The sequence below is a fragment of the Phoxinus phoxinus genome (assembly GCF_949152265.1).
Source record: "Phoxinus phoxinus genome assembly, chromosome: 16".
NCBI lineage: Eukaryota > Metazoa > Chordata > Actinopteri > Cypriniformes > Leuciscidae > Phoxinus > Phoxinus phoxinus.
In genome coordinates, this window is record NC_136891.1 from 13,787,098 (window position 1) to 13,804,147 (window position 17,050).

At 37.3% G+C, this 17,050-nt stretch overlaps 2 protein-coding genes across 2 annotated transcripts in view; one reads left to right on the forward strand and one right to left on the reverse strand.

Annotated features, from left to right (window-relative positions):
* scara5 (scavenger receptor class A, member 5 (putative)) overlaps nt 1-17,050 on the forward strand; it is a 69,081-nt gene that overhangs the window by 24,924 nt on the left and 27,107 nt on the right. The window contains exons 4-5 of the mRNA XM_079583966.1: nt 9,732-9,917; nt 15,446-15,934. Coding sequence (XP_079440092.1) covers nt 9,732-9,917; nt 15,446-15,934 — 675 coding nt within the window. The remainder of the gene's footprint in view (nt 1-9,731; nt 9,918-15,445; nt 15,935-17,050) is intronic.
* LOC306983503 (uncharacterized protein) lies at nt 1,859-4,142 on the reverse strand. The gene is made up of 4 exons (XM_079583967.1): nt 3,713-4,142; nt 3,540-3,619; nt 2,496-2,686; nt 1,859-1,980 (listed from the first exon to the last, which is right to left on the reverse strand). Exons 1-4 carry the CDS (start codon nt 3,950-3,952, stop codon nt 1,976-1,978), a joined length of 516 nt encoding a protein of 171 aa, XP_079440093.1. The 5' UTR covers nt 3,953-4,142; the 3' UTR covers nt 1,859-1,975.

Sequence of the window (17,050 nt, forward strand, 5' to 3'; positions counted from 1 at the left end):
GACTGAAGCGCTTTGCAGGATCGGACGAGGACATCCGATTTTATACCAGGTAAGTCATAATTGCAGGAAGCTGATGTATTGTACCATATTAACAGTGTTGGATAAAAAATCACGCAAGTCATGTACTTTAGTGAAAGTAAAGATGGGCTACTACTACACATGTAACATGTTGCTCCACTAAAATTCCATCTTACAAGGAAGAGTATTTTCCTTCCTTCAGTACTCTTATCAAATAGTAAAAGTAATGTAATTTATGACTAACATAAAGATATGATCAGGCCCAAACTTGTGCTATACAGCACTCAACCTTTTATTGTCTTTTCTTCATGTAAGGCAAATGTGTAACTAAATTAGTCTACCATGACTAACAACGTTATTTTTGTGTATTTTGTTTAAAAGATTCCATTCTTATGACCACCTGAGGGCATTTTGGAGGCTCATCGAACCAGCAACATCAAGGATGATCCGTGTGACAAGTGTGGCAAGAGAAGCATTGGCCTCTGTGGCAGAGAAGACATCTAACAGATCAACTAAGTTGCTGCCCATAGATGAGTTATTTCTTTTTCTAAATTATCTATCAACCGGATACACACAGAGAGAGCTTGGCCACCGATTTAACATCCATCGGACAACAGCCAGCAGGATCATCACAACCTGGGCCAACTTTCTTTACTGTGTACTGGGAGCTGTGTGTATCTGGATGACACCTGAAGAAATCACAGCCAACCTACCTCCTGAGTTCAAGGAATATGCAGACACTCAGGTCATTGTTGACTGCACAGAACTGCGGTGCCAAACTCCATCCTCACTTGTGCTACAGAGCGAGGTGTACTCACACTACAAATCACACTGTACCTTCAAGGCCATGATTGGCATGGCACCACATGGTCCTCTGACATTTGTTTCTGCACTCTATGGGGGCTCTATCAGTGACCGTGAGCTCTTCAGATTGTCGGGTATCATACCTCTCCTTTCCCCTGATATGGCTGTGATGGCAGACAAGGGCTTTAGGGTGGACAACCTTGTGCCAGGAAAACTTCACAGGCCTGCCTTCCTCTCCAACAAGGAACAAATGGCAGCGCAGGACGTCCTGGAGACCCAGTCAATCGCGCGGCTGCGAATTCATGTTGAAAGGCTAATCAGGCGGGTTAAGGAGAACAAACTTTTTGACACTTTAATCCCTTTGTCTATTTCAGGGAGCATTAACCAACTCTTCACTGTAGCTTGTATCTTGTGCAACTACCAAAATGGAACTCTGGTCAAAGACTGGAGAGAACATAAAAGCCAGGTAGAAATCTGACTGCTTCATGGCTCTTCCTCATTTTCCTTCTTTTTTTATTTTTTTTTTTTACAAACAATACTGTATACTGATTCACATCACAATTTAGTTTTGGCTTACATTTACTGACTTGAATTAATAAATTATTTATTTGAAATCTATATTAACTTGGTCTCCCTTTGTTTTTAATTTCCCCTCAAGTGGGCCTCATTGAATATTAGTTTAACATCTAGCAATACATTGGTGTGGGTTCACCTTTGCTGTGTACGCTTTAAGTCAAACGATCAATCCTAAGTGTTACAACTCTGTTTAACACATGTTTTCTAATTAGTAACTTGACATTTAAATTAAGTAAAAAAATAACACACTTAAAGGCCTCACACTATAATGAGATAAACAAGAACAAGACAGTTATTAGAAGTTATTGTTTACTAATAATTCATTTTATTACAGCAGATATTTATGTAGGTATGTGTAGAAAAAAAGTAGTCAGCTCTCTCTCTTATTTTTTGCATCACACCACTGTCCCGGTATATTCTTTGAATCAGGGTGTCTTCCTCCGCAAACACCACAAAATCGCACCACTCCATCCCTGTTAGTAGCAGCTGACCCTGCACCTGCCAGTAGTAGCCATGACCCTGCTTTAATTCCAGGTTGCCGTCTTTCATTTTCAGATGTGGATAATCCACATAGCTCTTAACATTTGGACATTTTATTTCCACAAGGCCGAATTCAGTACTTTCTGTTGGGTCAAAGACAACCCCATCTGGGGATGTACCTAGCCATGGAGTGTCGGGGTGTATAATGAAGCCACAAGGGTAGTAGTTCACCCTCTTGAGCTTGCAGTACTCTTCGATGGCATCAGCTTCCATTTCGAGACCCCTCTTCATTGCTGCTGTCTGACGGACCCCTTTGAGCAGCCGGTCTGCCATCTTATCTAAGGTGCATGGTTTAGCATGGCATATTTCCCCAAAATGTGAAGAAGTGAGTCTAGGTTTTCTCAGTCTATGCCAGTCTGCTGATGTACTTTGACTCCTAGTTGCATCCTCTATTTTGTTAGCCATCTCCCAGGTAACCTCAAGTGACTTGAAGTGCAGCTGTTGATGCTCAGTGAAAACAAACATACTGCATGATGTCTCCAGTCTGTAGTCAGCCAATGGCAAATCTGGGCATGGTGGAGCGTCATGGTGAGCAACAGGGTGACTTCTTGCCTTGGGTTGTTGGTATGACAGGGGACTGCCTGCTTGTACCAAACCGAGTGCAGAGTTCACTAGGGGCACCTCACAGGTGATACCCATTGTACAAATGGTTGGTGCAGAAACAGGGGTGAACTCTTTGTAGATCTCTGACACTCTGAGAATGGACAGGTCCAGCAACTCTCCACTGATGGCTTTGTACAGTGTGGACCTATTTAAAACAAATTGAGAAACATGAATAAATGGACTTCCATAGTATTTTTTCCTACTATAGCCTATATTTTCCTAATAACTGCATATTACATTATATTATTATAATATCATTATTTGTAATTATTTAGAAAATTATAATATTTAGCAGTAATGTATCAATATTATAGATATTACAGTACAATACTATATAATTAATTACAGCAGAAGCAGACCAAATTACGAAACGCAGTAAAAAATACAGTAAAGTACTTTTTGGTAGTTTACAGTACTGATCTTGTGTACTAAAGAAAATCGTTAACAGATTATTACTCTAACGTGAATGCATTGATTGATTCCTAGGTTTATTTTTGTTATGAATAAACAAATGTGCGATCTATAAAGCAAAAACCTTACAATTAAAGTTGAAATGTTGTAATGTTCAAGTTTTTGATCTAAAAAAAGAAAGATGCACATAGAAAATAACCATATTGATTAATTTTAAGATATTTAGTTTGTTACAAACAATGTGCAATCTGTAAAACAAAAACCTCAAAATAAAATTTGAAATGGTATACTGTTGAAAAGTCTTTGACCTTGAGAAAAAGCTTTAAGTATATACCGACAATTTTTATGTTTATTATTTAATTTTATGTTGGTACATTTTTGTAAAGTACACCTGTTTTGACCTGATGTCTAGTGAAATGGACAAACAAATTTTAGAATTAAAGCCAAACATTTTATTTTATTTGGTCTCATTTATAGAAGCCTAATGAGCTGGAAAAATGTACTTTTATATTTTTCAGAAACTTTAAACATAATTCAGGTCTGAAGGGGTCAATTAATAGATTACTAACTACTAGCCAAATTCTCACCTTACTCCCTCGGCCATGGTCCTCTGCTTTGGTTTGGCAGACATCACAGCCATCTTCTCGACGGGGCCTGGTTTAACACCCTGTGAATATAGGCCATAAGCAGTGATGAGCGTATGTGATGTGTGTGTGTAGATGTAGTATTGAAATTATTGTTACATTATTCCAAGACTTGCCAGGGTTCTTGGCTTGTGCCACTGTTGTTCACTCTCCGTACAGCTCAGCACTGGTGGAACAACTGAAATGTCTAGCTGAGAATAATGTGCAGACTGGAAAAGTAGAGCCACACAATGGTTACAGAGCACTGATCCAGCTACACATGTACAGCTGTGATGGGCCAGCTCAACAGGGATTGAGTCCTTCAGCCCCACCTGTAACAAGATGTTAAAAAAAGAGTAGCATAACTGATTTGTCATATTTATATGGACTTCTCAAGTAAGCTACCACTTCTTTTATACACTGCTAGTTAAAATAGCTAGTAAAAACTTAACTTTTTCTTGTAAACACTGTCAGTAAAGGGATTAATAATATTTTTATTTTAATGTGGTCAGTTTATTTGATTTGCAGGTACACTCAGAATCCCCATTAAAAAGTACTAAGATTGCAGTATACCTACTTAGGCAAGGCAAGGCAAGGCAAGGCAAGTTTATTTATATAGCACATTTCATACACAATGGTAATTCAAAGTGCTTTACATAGAAGAAATTAAAATAATCAAAAGAAATAAGAATAATTAAAACAGTTTAGAGTAAAAAATAAAAATAAAATAAAATAAAATACAGTGCAAACAGTCGGACGAACAGTGGCACAGTGCTCATTCAGTAAATGCAATGTTAAACAGAAGTGTTTTGAGTCTGGATTTGAATGTGGCTACTGTAGGAGCACACCTGATCTCTTCTGGAAGCTGGTTCCAGCTGCGGCTGGCATAATAGCTAAAAGCGGACTCTCCTTGCTTTGAGTGAACCCTTGGTATTTCTAGTTGATGTGATCCTAATGATCTCAGTGATCTGTTGGGTTTATATTCAGTGAGCATATCTGCAATGTATTGAGGTCCTAGGCCATTAAATGATTTATATACCAGTAATAATACTTTAAAATCAATCCTAAATGTGACTGGGAGCCAGTGTAAAGACCTGAGGACTGGTGTGATATGTTCATATTTTCTGGTTCTGCTCAGGATCCTGGCGGCAGCGTTCTGTACGAGCTGCAACTGTCTTATGGTCTTTTTGGGAAGGCCAGTGAGGAGTCCATTACAATAATCAACCCTGCTGGTGATGAAAGCATGCACAATTTTCTCTAAGTCTTGACTGGAAACAAAGCATCTAATTCTTGCAATATTTTTTTGATGATAGTATGCCGATTTAGTTATTGCTTTGACATGACTACTAAAGCTAAGGTCTGACTCTAGAGACACACCAAGATTCCTGACTTGATTTTTAGTTGTTTGACCTCTAGAGTGAAGGTATGCGTTCACCTTGAGAACTTCATCTTTGTTTCCAAACGCAATGACTTCAGTTTTGTCTTTGTTTAACTGAAGAAAGTTTTGGCACATCCAGCTGTTTACTTCATCAATGCATTGGAACAGGGAGTCAATGGGGCTGTAATCGTTTGGCGATAGGGCTAAGTAGATCTGTGTGTCGTCTGCATAGCTGTGGTAAGAGATTTGGTTCTTTCTCATTATTTGGCTCATTGGAAGCATGTACAGGTTGAATAGGAGTGGCGCAAGAATTGAGCCTTGAGGAACTCCGCATGTCATGGATGTCCACTCAGACTTATGGTCTCCTATACTCACATAATAATACTTAGACTTAGCAGGTTTACATAAACTTCTATACCTATCTTATGTGTTTCACCTGGGATGTTCAGCATACCTGGAAAAACAAACTATACTACACCACTGACTGCTATTAGTGATACATCGTGACTTAGTAACGTAACACTAAGTGTACACTGGTCGTTTTTAACGTGAATGGGGGACATGGTCAACCAAATGAACATGGTTAACCATGAGGAAAGAACACGATTAACCCAGGAACATGGGTAACCATCTTAACGCTACACTCATCCTACACTTAAACTGTGAGGTGGTTTAGATCTGTCCATTGACGGATGACATAACGCCCTCACACACACTACTCCTGTCACTGGATCTTTCCTGGACACTGAGAGGAAATACAAAACCCAAATTAAAAATACAAACAACAAGTTGATAATCATATTAACATAACAATGTATTTAATAACACTAATAAAGTATGTTGTAATATTGACACGATTTGATGCGAGTTAAAATACTTGGCTGCTAGCTAGTCAATGTCCAGCTGATCTAACGTTAGCCGCTAATAGCTGAGGTAACGTTATTTGAGCGTACGGCACGCTCAAATCCTACGCCAGCTCAGGAGATGGTGTACATGTACGCACGTTTTGAGTTAGTGCTGAAATGCGCAGAAAAACAATTCCTAACACCACAAAACGCACTGACAAACTAAAGATATGATATATTATGACCCTGTAAAAAAACAACAACAGAAATTATAAACTTCAGTGTTTATTTTTGTGAGTTAAGCCCGGCATGCGCGCACGGACTGGGTTCAGTAATGCGTTTCCATTACCCTTCAAATTGCGCAAATTGAAATTGCGAATTGAAAATACGCCCAATGGAAACACGTCAATTTCGCAAAATCACGCGTTTATCGCAAAAAAAGTTTTTACGCTCGCATGAGGTGGTTTTTCAGGCAATTCGAAAAAGGAATATTTCGCAAAACTGCAATGGAAACAGTTTTTGCGCATTTACAGTCACCTGAAGACGTGGTGTGTTTGGGGTCCGTGTCCGCAAATAATAATAATTATCATCATTATTACTAGGCTATATTTAGAAGACGCTTTTATCCAAAAAAGGAACAAAGCAATTCGTCAAATGACATTCATAATACGGGTTAGACAATAATAATACAGGACTAAGATTATCACAAATAAACACAAGATTTTGACGCATATCCAAAGGGTTTGTGGAGCGGAGTGTGGAACGCGCACTGGATGGCACGGAGGCGCGCGCGCGAACACTTTTTCCTATCAATAGTAAAACAATTTAAAATACTCCATCATTTCTGGTCATACTGAAAATAATAATACATTATTTGTAACTACAAGAAAACGTTGTGCTTTTGTAAAATAAAATAAAACAATCAGTTTCATGATCTCCGTGAACTGGAGCGCGAGAACTGAAACAAAATATAGCCTATCTAAAGCTTGAAATGTCCACTTTAAAACGAACAAATTCGAATCGAAAGCTAATACATTTTCTTCTGATTAAGTAATCCGTATGAAAGGTGCATTTCTCTCTAAAAGCGCATTAACAGCGAAGATGGAGATCTTAGCCGACTTAGAAAACAATAGTTTAATATTGGCTCTTCTCATTCATCACTGCGGGAAAATATCAATTCCAGATTCTAATTTGACCTTAGAAAACCATTAAAATCGACATGTTTTCCATATTAATTTGTGTATATTTTACATGTTTAATACGACTTCAGGAATCGTAATGTTAACAGAAAGTAAATAAAAGGCTGATTTGATGTTTACTTGACTGACAGGACAGCTGTTTCTGTGTTTGCCTAGCAGCCAACATAAAACGCATTTCACTGCTCGGTCTGTGTGGTTGGAACGATCACTGGTGCTGTTCTCTCAGGTTTCATCGAAAATATCTTAATTTGTGTTCTGAAGATGAACGGAAGTCTTACGGGGTTGGAATAACATGAGTAATTACTGACATAATTTTTTGGTGAACTAACCCTTAAACACAGTTTTCATTTCATTTAAATGTTTACATGAAAATATTTGTAGTTGTTTTTTTTAAGCTATTATGTAGCGTTTAAAATGCATGATAATCATATGAAATGTTCTACTTTTTGATGTGATGTAAAAGTGCGCTTATAATTCACATGGTTGTTTTAATAAAAAAATAAAGTTGAACAAATGGTGCAGAATTGTTTTTCTAACCCTAAAATAACATTTTAACATGAAAGAAAGTGGACATTTTAATGTTCTTTGAATGTTGTATTGTTAATAACATTTTGGGGGAAAACGTTGCAGGAACGTTATGCTTACCTTGAGATAATGTTCCAGCAACGTTATGCCAATGTTCCAGCAATGTTATGCGAACGTTCCGACAACATTATGCTAACCTTAAGATAATGTTCCAGCAACGTTATGCTAACGTTATGCTAACGTTCCAGCAATGTTATGTTAAAATTCCAGCAATGCTATGCTAACGTTCCAGCAATGTTATGCTAACCTTAATATAACGTTCCAGCAACGTTATGCTAACCTTAAGATAATGTTCCAGCAACGTTATGCTAATGTTCCAGCAACGTTATGCTAATGTTCCAGCAACGTTATGCTAATGTTCCAGCAATGTTATGCTAACGTTCCAGCAACGTTATGCTAACCTTAAGATAACGTTCCAGCAACATTATGCTAACGTTCCAGCAACGTTTTGCTAACATTAAGAAACCATTCCAGCAACGTTATGCTAACCTTAAGATAACGTTCCAGCAACATTATGCTAACGTTCCAGCAACATTATGCTAACGTTCCAGCAACGTTTTGCTAACGTTCCAGCAACGTTTTGCTAACATTAAGAAACCATTCCAGCAACGTTAAGCAAACTGGACATTTCAACGTTTTTAGAACATTTCAAATCAACGTTCTCAGAACATAATTTTGTTAGCTGGATTGTGCCACGGTATGTCAGACTGATTACACTGTATTTTATTTTTGCATCCTCCTTTTGATTCTAAACTAACCTCAAATGGCACTGAGAATTGGGTAAGAGACACATATATATTACTCTGAAATGTTAATTGGGAAAATGAGAGATGAAACCATGTGAGTCTGTGGTAGATTTCTGTGGGGTGCGGACTCCAAACAAATTTTTGGGGTGCTGATTGGATCGATTCCTTTCCTAGAGCTCTTCCTGTCCGATTTTAGGGAAAAATCTGATCTATAGGAGACGTCCAATAGATTACTTAGGCGCGCTGAAAGAATACAACAGACATAGAATCAACATGGGAGAATCTCACAGTAAAACAAGCAGCTGTAAAAAAATATATATGATACACCGGTGTTGGCCAATGGCCAGATGAGAAGTTTATCTATGTATCATGTTTTTACTCTTTTAATTCCTTGTACTGTGTTAATTTTCATTGCTTTTATTTTGTGATTATTTTAATTCCTTTCTGTGTAAATCACCTTGAATTACCATAGTGTATGGAATGTGCTCTATAAATAAACTTGCCAAATGCCAAAAAAAGTACACATGCAAAACCAAAATGGCCGTTTACCAATCAGTGGGCATTTTCAAACTGCAATGAGTGTTTTTCAACCGACTTGCTAAAATCATGAAGGCCCACCCCTGAATAAAATGGATTAGAGCAAATTGGGCAAAGCTGGTGAAAATGCCCCTCTGATTGGGAAACAGTCATCAACTACAAATCACTCTTAGTTTAATGCCCCTGATAGCACACATGGGTATGTGTGCTATCGACTCTTATAAAAAAATGTCAATGCTGATCCAACATACTTTAAACATTGAAATATCAATCCATTTTTGTTTGGATCAAAACTCAACATTGTATCAATGTCACCTTGCAATCTGGGAATGTGGTATTGCAGACTAGTTTGCTGCTGCTGCAGTGCAAATAAAGAGCCACTGCAAACATGTAGGTAGACAGCGTTGAGCAAGTAAGCAGATCTAGATTTAGGTACTACAGAGATTAAGGTTGGTATCAGTGTCAATAAAAGCTGCAGTGAGACCTGTTCACTGCTAGCACTGAAAAAGACTATTTAAATGTTAACGATTTGGCTGCTGATTACAAGCAGAGGACCTATCATCGAATGCCAAGAAGTACACGAGGTGAATGGCTGGCACATTATAGCTTGCACTAGAGTTTAATGACTAAACTTAAGTAAGTCGACCCCAGGGGGACATTAATCCTCTGTTCTCAGTTCTTGAACATAGTGTCAAAGCACTTGCACTAAGTTTAGTGCAAGTCATGTATAAGCTTGGTTGCAGCAATCCGAATGGCTACCAATGGATAACACCATCCAGGTGCCCAGATAATTGGAGATTGTGCAGTGTGGGATTTGTAACCGGTCATTTTAAAATAACTATTTTTCAACATTTATCCCTTTCCAGTATCAAAATCCAATGCATCTTCACAGAGGGAGGAAGCACTGTTGGATAATGTGACTCGTCTGGGAGAGCACACTGAGATCTTGCAGAGATCTTTTAGCCAACTCCCCTCCCAAAGCGACCTTCTGGAGAACATCTGGAAGCTTGAGAGCCTCTTCCATAACCATAGCGAACAGCTGCAACAGCTAGGTAACTGCCAAAATGCAAAGCAGAAGAGTCTAGAAAGTTATTTATACCCACGTAGTCAAACACATTTTTATACCCATCAATTTACTTGCATGTTTTTTCATTAATTTTGTAGTGGAATATTCTTACCATATTTTTATTTTATATTGATGTATAGAAATGACAAAGTATGGTAAAAATTAAGGGCCGTATCATACACCCGGCACAATGCAGCACCAGGCGTGATATGAGTGTTTTTTGCTAGTTTCAGCCCGACGCAGTTATCATTTTCACGTCCTGCGCCACGTTGTTTAAATAGCAAATGCATTTGCGCCCATTTGTGCGCCCATGGAAAACGAGGTCTGAAAACGAGGTGTGTTCAGGCGCATTGTTGGCGCGTGGCTATTTTGAGGCAACTGAAATAGACTGCGCCATTGACCAACTGAAACCTGGTCTAAAGTCAATGACGCAATATTTTTTTGTAAATAAAATGTTGTTATTTAAAGAGCGCATTAGTAATGTGCGCCTATAGGCAGGTACAACACGCGCTTACACTCTGCTTATTACACACACAGGGACGCGCAGCAGCATGTGCCGGACGCGCCAACTATTTTCCCCGTCGTTAAACTAGCAAAAGTGGACTCGGACACGCCCTAAGTGCACTTGCACTGTGCAATTTAGACCATGTTCTTAGATCGTTAAAATAGGGCCCAAAATGTTCAGGTCTTGAGTTCATATGTTGCTACTGTAAGACAGTCAGTATTACATGAACATTTTGCTGTTTGGGAAGCCCTCCAAAGACATCTGGTGACAAAAGTTGTTTGTTGATTAGAAACCAGGCCTTCTCCCTTAAATAAAGATAAATATCATGAAGTTTAACCTGAGATGTCCACACATGAACTAAAATATAAGTGAGTGATGATTGAGCATCATTGAAGATAGATGATAATAACAAGCAGAATCACTGAAGGAAAAAGAAACACAAGACATAGTGGCCCAATTCACTGATCTCATTTGTTGTCTAATGTTATTATTAATGGTTTATATTTTTGATTTTGGTGATACTGTAAGTTTACAGAATTACATTTTTCAGATATTTGCCATTAAGAAAATATGACTGATTTTAAAAGACTTTATACCAAGAACATTTTGAATTTCCAGATCAGCCAGACACACACACAGACATCAAGAATCGGAGTATGAATCTCAACAATCTTCTTCTTCTTCTTCTTTGTGCTTATTTGGCGGTTCGCATTCTTAAAAAGAGCATTACCGCCATCTACTGTGCGTAATAGATCAGAGACAAGATACACTACTAGATCGAATCTCAACAATGGTGACAATCATAAGTTTTATGCTGCAATGCATGTTGGGTACCAGCATAGTACAAAAAACAAATCTGCCATGACTCCCAGCATGCATTGCAGCATGAATAAATTATCCATCTGAATTGTCTGGTTATTTTCTTAAATTTGTACTTTTTGCTTTTATTTTTGCTGTTGATTTTGTGTTGACTTTTAGAAGCGTATGATGTTCAGATTTTATGTTTTTCTTTTTTGTTAATTGTCACCATTTTTGAGATTCATTGGCTGATTCTTGATGTCTGTGTGTGTCTAACTGAAACCATAGTTCACAATTTTTTAATGAATGATGAGTTTAAAAATCCTTCACAACCGATTGCGTAGCAGTGCTTGGTCTTTTGCGTTAGTTTCATAGTGTAGTAATGCTAAATTAAGTTGTATTGATAAAGACATTTTTGATAAGTGATTAGAAACTAATTGAGATCAGTGAGACAAACATTATGTGATGACATAATATTCAAAACATGACCAGCAACACTTGATATCGTTTTTGTTGGCTTTGCTTCTGCCACAGCGAATGTGTCTTATAAATACACAGTTAAAGCAGCCAAATAAAAACTAATGTTAAAGTCAAGGATCAGGAGCCCAACTAAAGCATACACTGATCCCCATAATGGTAATGTCAAATTAAACAAAACAACATCTAAACCTCTGTTAATTCTCAATAGGAATTTCAGTAGACGTATGAAAAAATGAATTAAGTCAATCTGGTTAATAATAAGTGAAGCTGGTAATGCTATTTTTTAGAGTTGTTTAATCCTTCTCTGCTGAGATCTTCAGAGATTTCATGTCTTCTGTGGCTGAAGTAAGTTGTAGTTCTTGTGTTTCGCTTTTGTATCTTCTTGTTGTTCCTCTGTCCTTGTCACGTGTTCATCACTAATGCTCAATCATCAGTTAATTAATCACTGAATTATATAATTAACTTCAACACTGCTTCAGTGTTACTCCAACACCCTGTAGTGTGGACATACAAGTGTTCATTTAAAACTGAAGATTTTGCAGTGGGGTTTAAAGGGTTAAATGTGTCAGTAAAAAAAAAACAGAGTGAAGTGTAATTTAACGGGAATCAACTGTAAACTAATTTACGGCATAAAACTGTAGAAAAACAGACTTTTACTGGCAACCCAGCTGCCAGTAGATTACCGTAAAATCAAGGAAAAACAGCAATATTCTGTAAAATTTAACGGTCAGATTTACTATACAAAAGAAGTTAATTTCACTGAAATATTAGTAAAAGTTCATAGAAAAAAGTTATGCGAAGTCAATAACTGATAAAGAGAATAAATATTAAACTGAAGTGTTTTATGTGTTTTGCACAAGATGATACAGGAGATATCTTTTAGTTTAATTAATGAGTTTTGTGGGTAACCATTGTGCTGGAGAGTAGAGCCTGTGCTTCAGTCAAAGATGAGCAGAAAAACACTGATGTTATGCTGCCTGTTGCTTTATTTAAACGCAGTAACTGTAGTTGCTGATGCAGTGACAATCTCGTTGCTAAATACTTTAGCACATACATGTGTGCTACTGTTCGCTAAATGCGAATTGCAAAGATTCTAGTTAATGTCATGTTTTTAATTCATTCACGATTACACATTGGATGTTTGCAGTATTATACTAAGAGATATTCATTTTCAGTGGACTCAAAGTAAGTTCACAATACTATCAGTATAAATACTCGTTTTTAAACTTGAACTGTTTGAAGCAATCGGTTTCCCAAATGATATGAGTTACCTTCCATTGTTTTTTACAGTAACATACTGTAAAAAAGGAGAGCTGTATAATAACGGTAGAGGGCTGTAAATTAACAGTACTTTGCTGGCAACCACAGCTGCCAGTAGATTACTGTTATTTAACAGCGCAATTTTTACTGACTTCAGCCACAGCCTTAGACGAAATACAAGTTAAAAGAACACATCTCACTCCACTAAACGCTCCACTAAAGTATTCAAATCTGCTTTATACCTTTGTAATATATTGATAACCATCATAATAATTCAGACAGTAAAAAATGCAAACCACATGATGATTCAAAGTTCACCACGATTCGTTTTCCACAAGTTGAGACACATTTTAATATAAAGAAGGTGCACATTGTCATACACACAAATACAAAACACCATCATGGTGACACACATGACTCCAAGTAATGCCATAAACATTCATTTAACAATATATGATGTAATATAAACCCCAAATGTACATAACTGATAGCAAAAACTAAGATGAAGAAACATAATGATTTAAATGAAATAACATCAAATGTGAAGTGTCACGCAGGGAATTCTGGGAATGTCAATACAGAGAAACAACAAGAACAGAAAAAAAGAAAAGAGATGAGCAGAAACACAAGAACTACAACTGACTTCGGCCACATCCGTAGATTAAATCAACTGAAGATAAAAAAACATTCAATCTCTCAAGATCTCATCAGAGGATTAAACAACTCTACAAACAGCATTACCAGCTTCACTTATTACTAAGGAGATTGATTTTATTTCTGTCAGATGTCTGCAGTTTTGTTTGAGAATTAACAGAGGTTTAGGTGTTCATGATTTATTGTTTCATATGAACTGACCATGATTGTGATCATTGTTTGCTTTATTTGGACTCTTGACTCTTGACTTTCAAAGATTAGTTGATCTCAGGCTGCTGTTTATAAGACATGTTGATTATGGCAAGACATTCAGAGAGAAAATTAATCAGGTGATGTTGGTTATGTATTGATGCTGACATAATCATCATGAAGTGGTCTGATTCACTGATCTCATATAAGCTGTGTCCCAATGTGAAGGCTGCATCCTTCAAAGGACGCACCATGTGACCTTCATAATATTTCCTAATTGCGCAACCTGGTGTTCCCGATTACCAATCCTGGTGCCAAGCAACTGTGCGAGAGGACAGCTGCCATCCTGATAATTCATTTGTTATAATTGAATAAACAGCTATGGAGCCAGAATTGGTAATTGTAATTTTAGGTTTTATATTTTTCTGGAGGACATGGTGAGGATGTTTCACCCCCGGCGACGCCGGGTCATGTATTTTTGGCTTAGCCAAGACCATGGTCAGCTGTAAATTGAGCTGGTTTGCTGTGTCCCAATTCATAGGCTGCGTCCTGAATTGCCGGATTACACTTTAAAATGTTCAAGTATTGAGTGCAGTATCCAGAATTCCTTTACTTTTACTCTTGATACCTTAAGTGCATTAGAGTATGCAAGATAATTTTGCTTAATTTTTTAAATATATGACTAGTAGTTTTCCCCAATGCGGTATTAGTGGTTATTAAAAGTACTTCAGCGTAATAAAGTGTCTCAATATTTATTCCATGAGTCAGCCCTGCATCACGATCAGTACGAAATGGCACTGAATCCATAGATTAACGGATCTTTTTCAGAGTCCGAAAGCAGAGTCCTGAAAGCAAACAACTGTCTCTAAATTCATGTTAAAAACGAACATGTGCGTGTAATTCCTCTTTCTTATTGCTTAGAGACCAAACTAAGAAATGGACGGTAGTGGAATGCAAGACAGCGGTCACTTTCTCATTATTTCAAGTACCCCACCTCTTCTCCCTCGCTTCCTCTGCCGTTGACTATAGTGGGCTTTAATTTTTAAATCCTTGAGAAAGATCCCTCAGGTCCGGGAAGAAGAAATCCACGGGTGGCTTCATCTGAGAGAGATTCTCCCACAACAGCAGAAATTCTCTATTGTAATATCCTGTTCAAATACTAATACTTTACTACTACACACTACATTAACTACTATTAACATTTTAATTCATAATTTGATACAATTTACTTAATGTGTACATACACATTTTTACGTACTTATACTTGTTTTTTTTTATGCCTGCATGTAAATACATATATAATTAATTTCCATAATTACATGTATAATTATAATTTTGACCCTATACCTTTAAATCTAAGCATACCACCAAACCTGTCCCTAATATTAACGATCAGTAAATAGTAATTAAAGCATAAAGTGGGACCATGCATTTACATTTATTTAATTTATTCCCTGTGCCCTTCATATTAATATCCCTGTGGTCTATTGTTTGAGCTACATGAATACTCATTTGAGTCTAATATGCCTATTACTTGTATTTGAGGACATCACATCAACATAACAATGTATTTACGTGTGCAAGTGTGACTAATACATGCTCTACACTTCTGTTACTAATATGACCAGGGCGACTAGCGCAGGGCTTGGAGCGTGACATCAAAGATCTGCAGGCTTTCTCCGAGCACACCACAGACTCTGTGGCTCAACTCTGGGAGCATCTAGCCATGATCAGTCATTCTAGTCAAAGGAACAGCAGCAGTCTGGGAGAGGAGTTAGCCTTTGCTGCTGGCTCTATCCGAACACAGGATGCAGTTTTAAAGACAATGGAGTTAAACGTAGAGACTCTACAGGAGCGTCTGAAGGAGGTGGGATGGACAGTGCAGACATTAAACCATTCACTTAGTGGAGATGTGAGTCTGCACCAGGTGAAAATCTGTGAACTACAGGAGAGGATTGGAAATGTGTCCCATGATGCCACAAGTATGAGGATCACTCAAATACACCTTGAGGAACAGATCAGGAATGAGATTGAAATCCTAAACGTCATCACTGCAGATCTGAGGCTAAAGGAATGGGAGCACTCCATGGCACTCAAAAATTTAACTGTATTACAAGGTAGGAGCTTGTCCCTTTTATATAATCGTCTCAATATGGACAATTTTTACTGAGATTTTTTTTTTTTTTTTTTTTTTTTACTGATACTCTGTTAACCCTTGCTGTAGAAAAAGGCCCACTTCTAACAATATCATACCATTTTCCATTAAAACAGTAATATACAGGAATATACCTACAGGAATATACTGTGAATTAACAGTGCTCAAAATCGACACTCAGAGGCTGTTTTCCCAATCACACCCTATACCCTCATTCACTATTCCCTACATTAGTTCACTAATATAATCCAATTGAATGAAAATAAGTGAGTGAATCGAGACACTGATGAACACCTGATAAGCAGAATCACTGAAGGACAGAGAAACAAGAACCGAATAAAGAGAAACGCAAGAACTACAACTGACTTCCAGCCACACTGAGTGTGAAACCAGTTTAACATTATTTCTTCCATACATGTACAAAAGTTATTGTTGAGAATGAACAGAGATTTAGTTAATAATAAAGTTTGTTGCCACCATGATGGAGATCAGTATTTGCTTTAGTTGGTCTCTTCTTGTACATTTTCTTTTTACCATTAATCTCTCTCTGACTGTTGTAACCGTGAATTTATAAAGCACATTAGTTATGGCAAGAAAAAGTCGAGAGTAAGTTGATCAGGTGTTTTTGCTGTTGTGATGATGTCATACTCATCAATGTGTGATTTTCTGTATATAAGTTTAGAATTTAAATGTATTTAATGTAATATCATATAAGCCACAACATGAAATCCAGCAATATTTCTGTAATCAGTTCTTCCGAAGAATTTTGAAATCATAAAATTGTATTAACTCCTGCTCAACTCAGTGACACACAGACATCAACAATCATCATATGAATCTCAACAATGGTTACAAAAGTTTCATGTCGCAATGCATGCTAGGTTCCAGGATAGTATAAAACTCCCAGCATGCACTGCTGCATGAATAAAAAATTTATATATATATATATTGCCACCATTGTTGAGATTCATGTGCTAATTTGTGATATCTCTGTGTTTCTACGAGTTATGCTATTTTTGGTTATGCATGTGTTAAAAAAAATGAGTCATTTTAATTTATTGCTGTGGTTTCACAGTGG

Coding starts and splice junctions, on each gene's coding strand:
- LOC306983503 (XM_079583967.1), bottom strand. CDS start 3,952: ATGACAAATCAGTTATGCTACTCTTTTTTTAACATCTTGTTACAGGTG. Junction 3,620..3,712: donor GGCACAAGCCAAGAACCCTG/GCAAGTCTTGGA, acceptor CTATATTCACAG/GGTGTTAAACCAGGCCCCGT. Junction 2,687..3,539: donor ACCATGGCCGAGGGAGTAAG/GTGAGAATTTGG, acceptor TGTTTTAAATAG/GTCCACACTGTACAAAGCCA.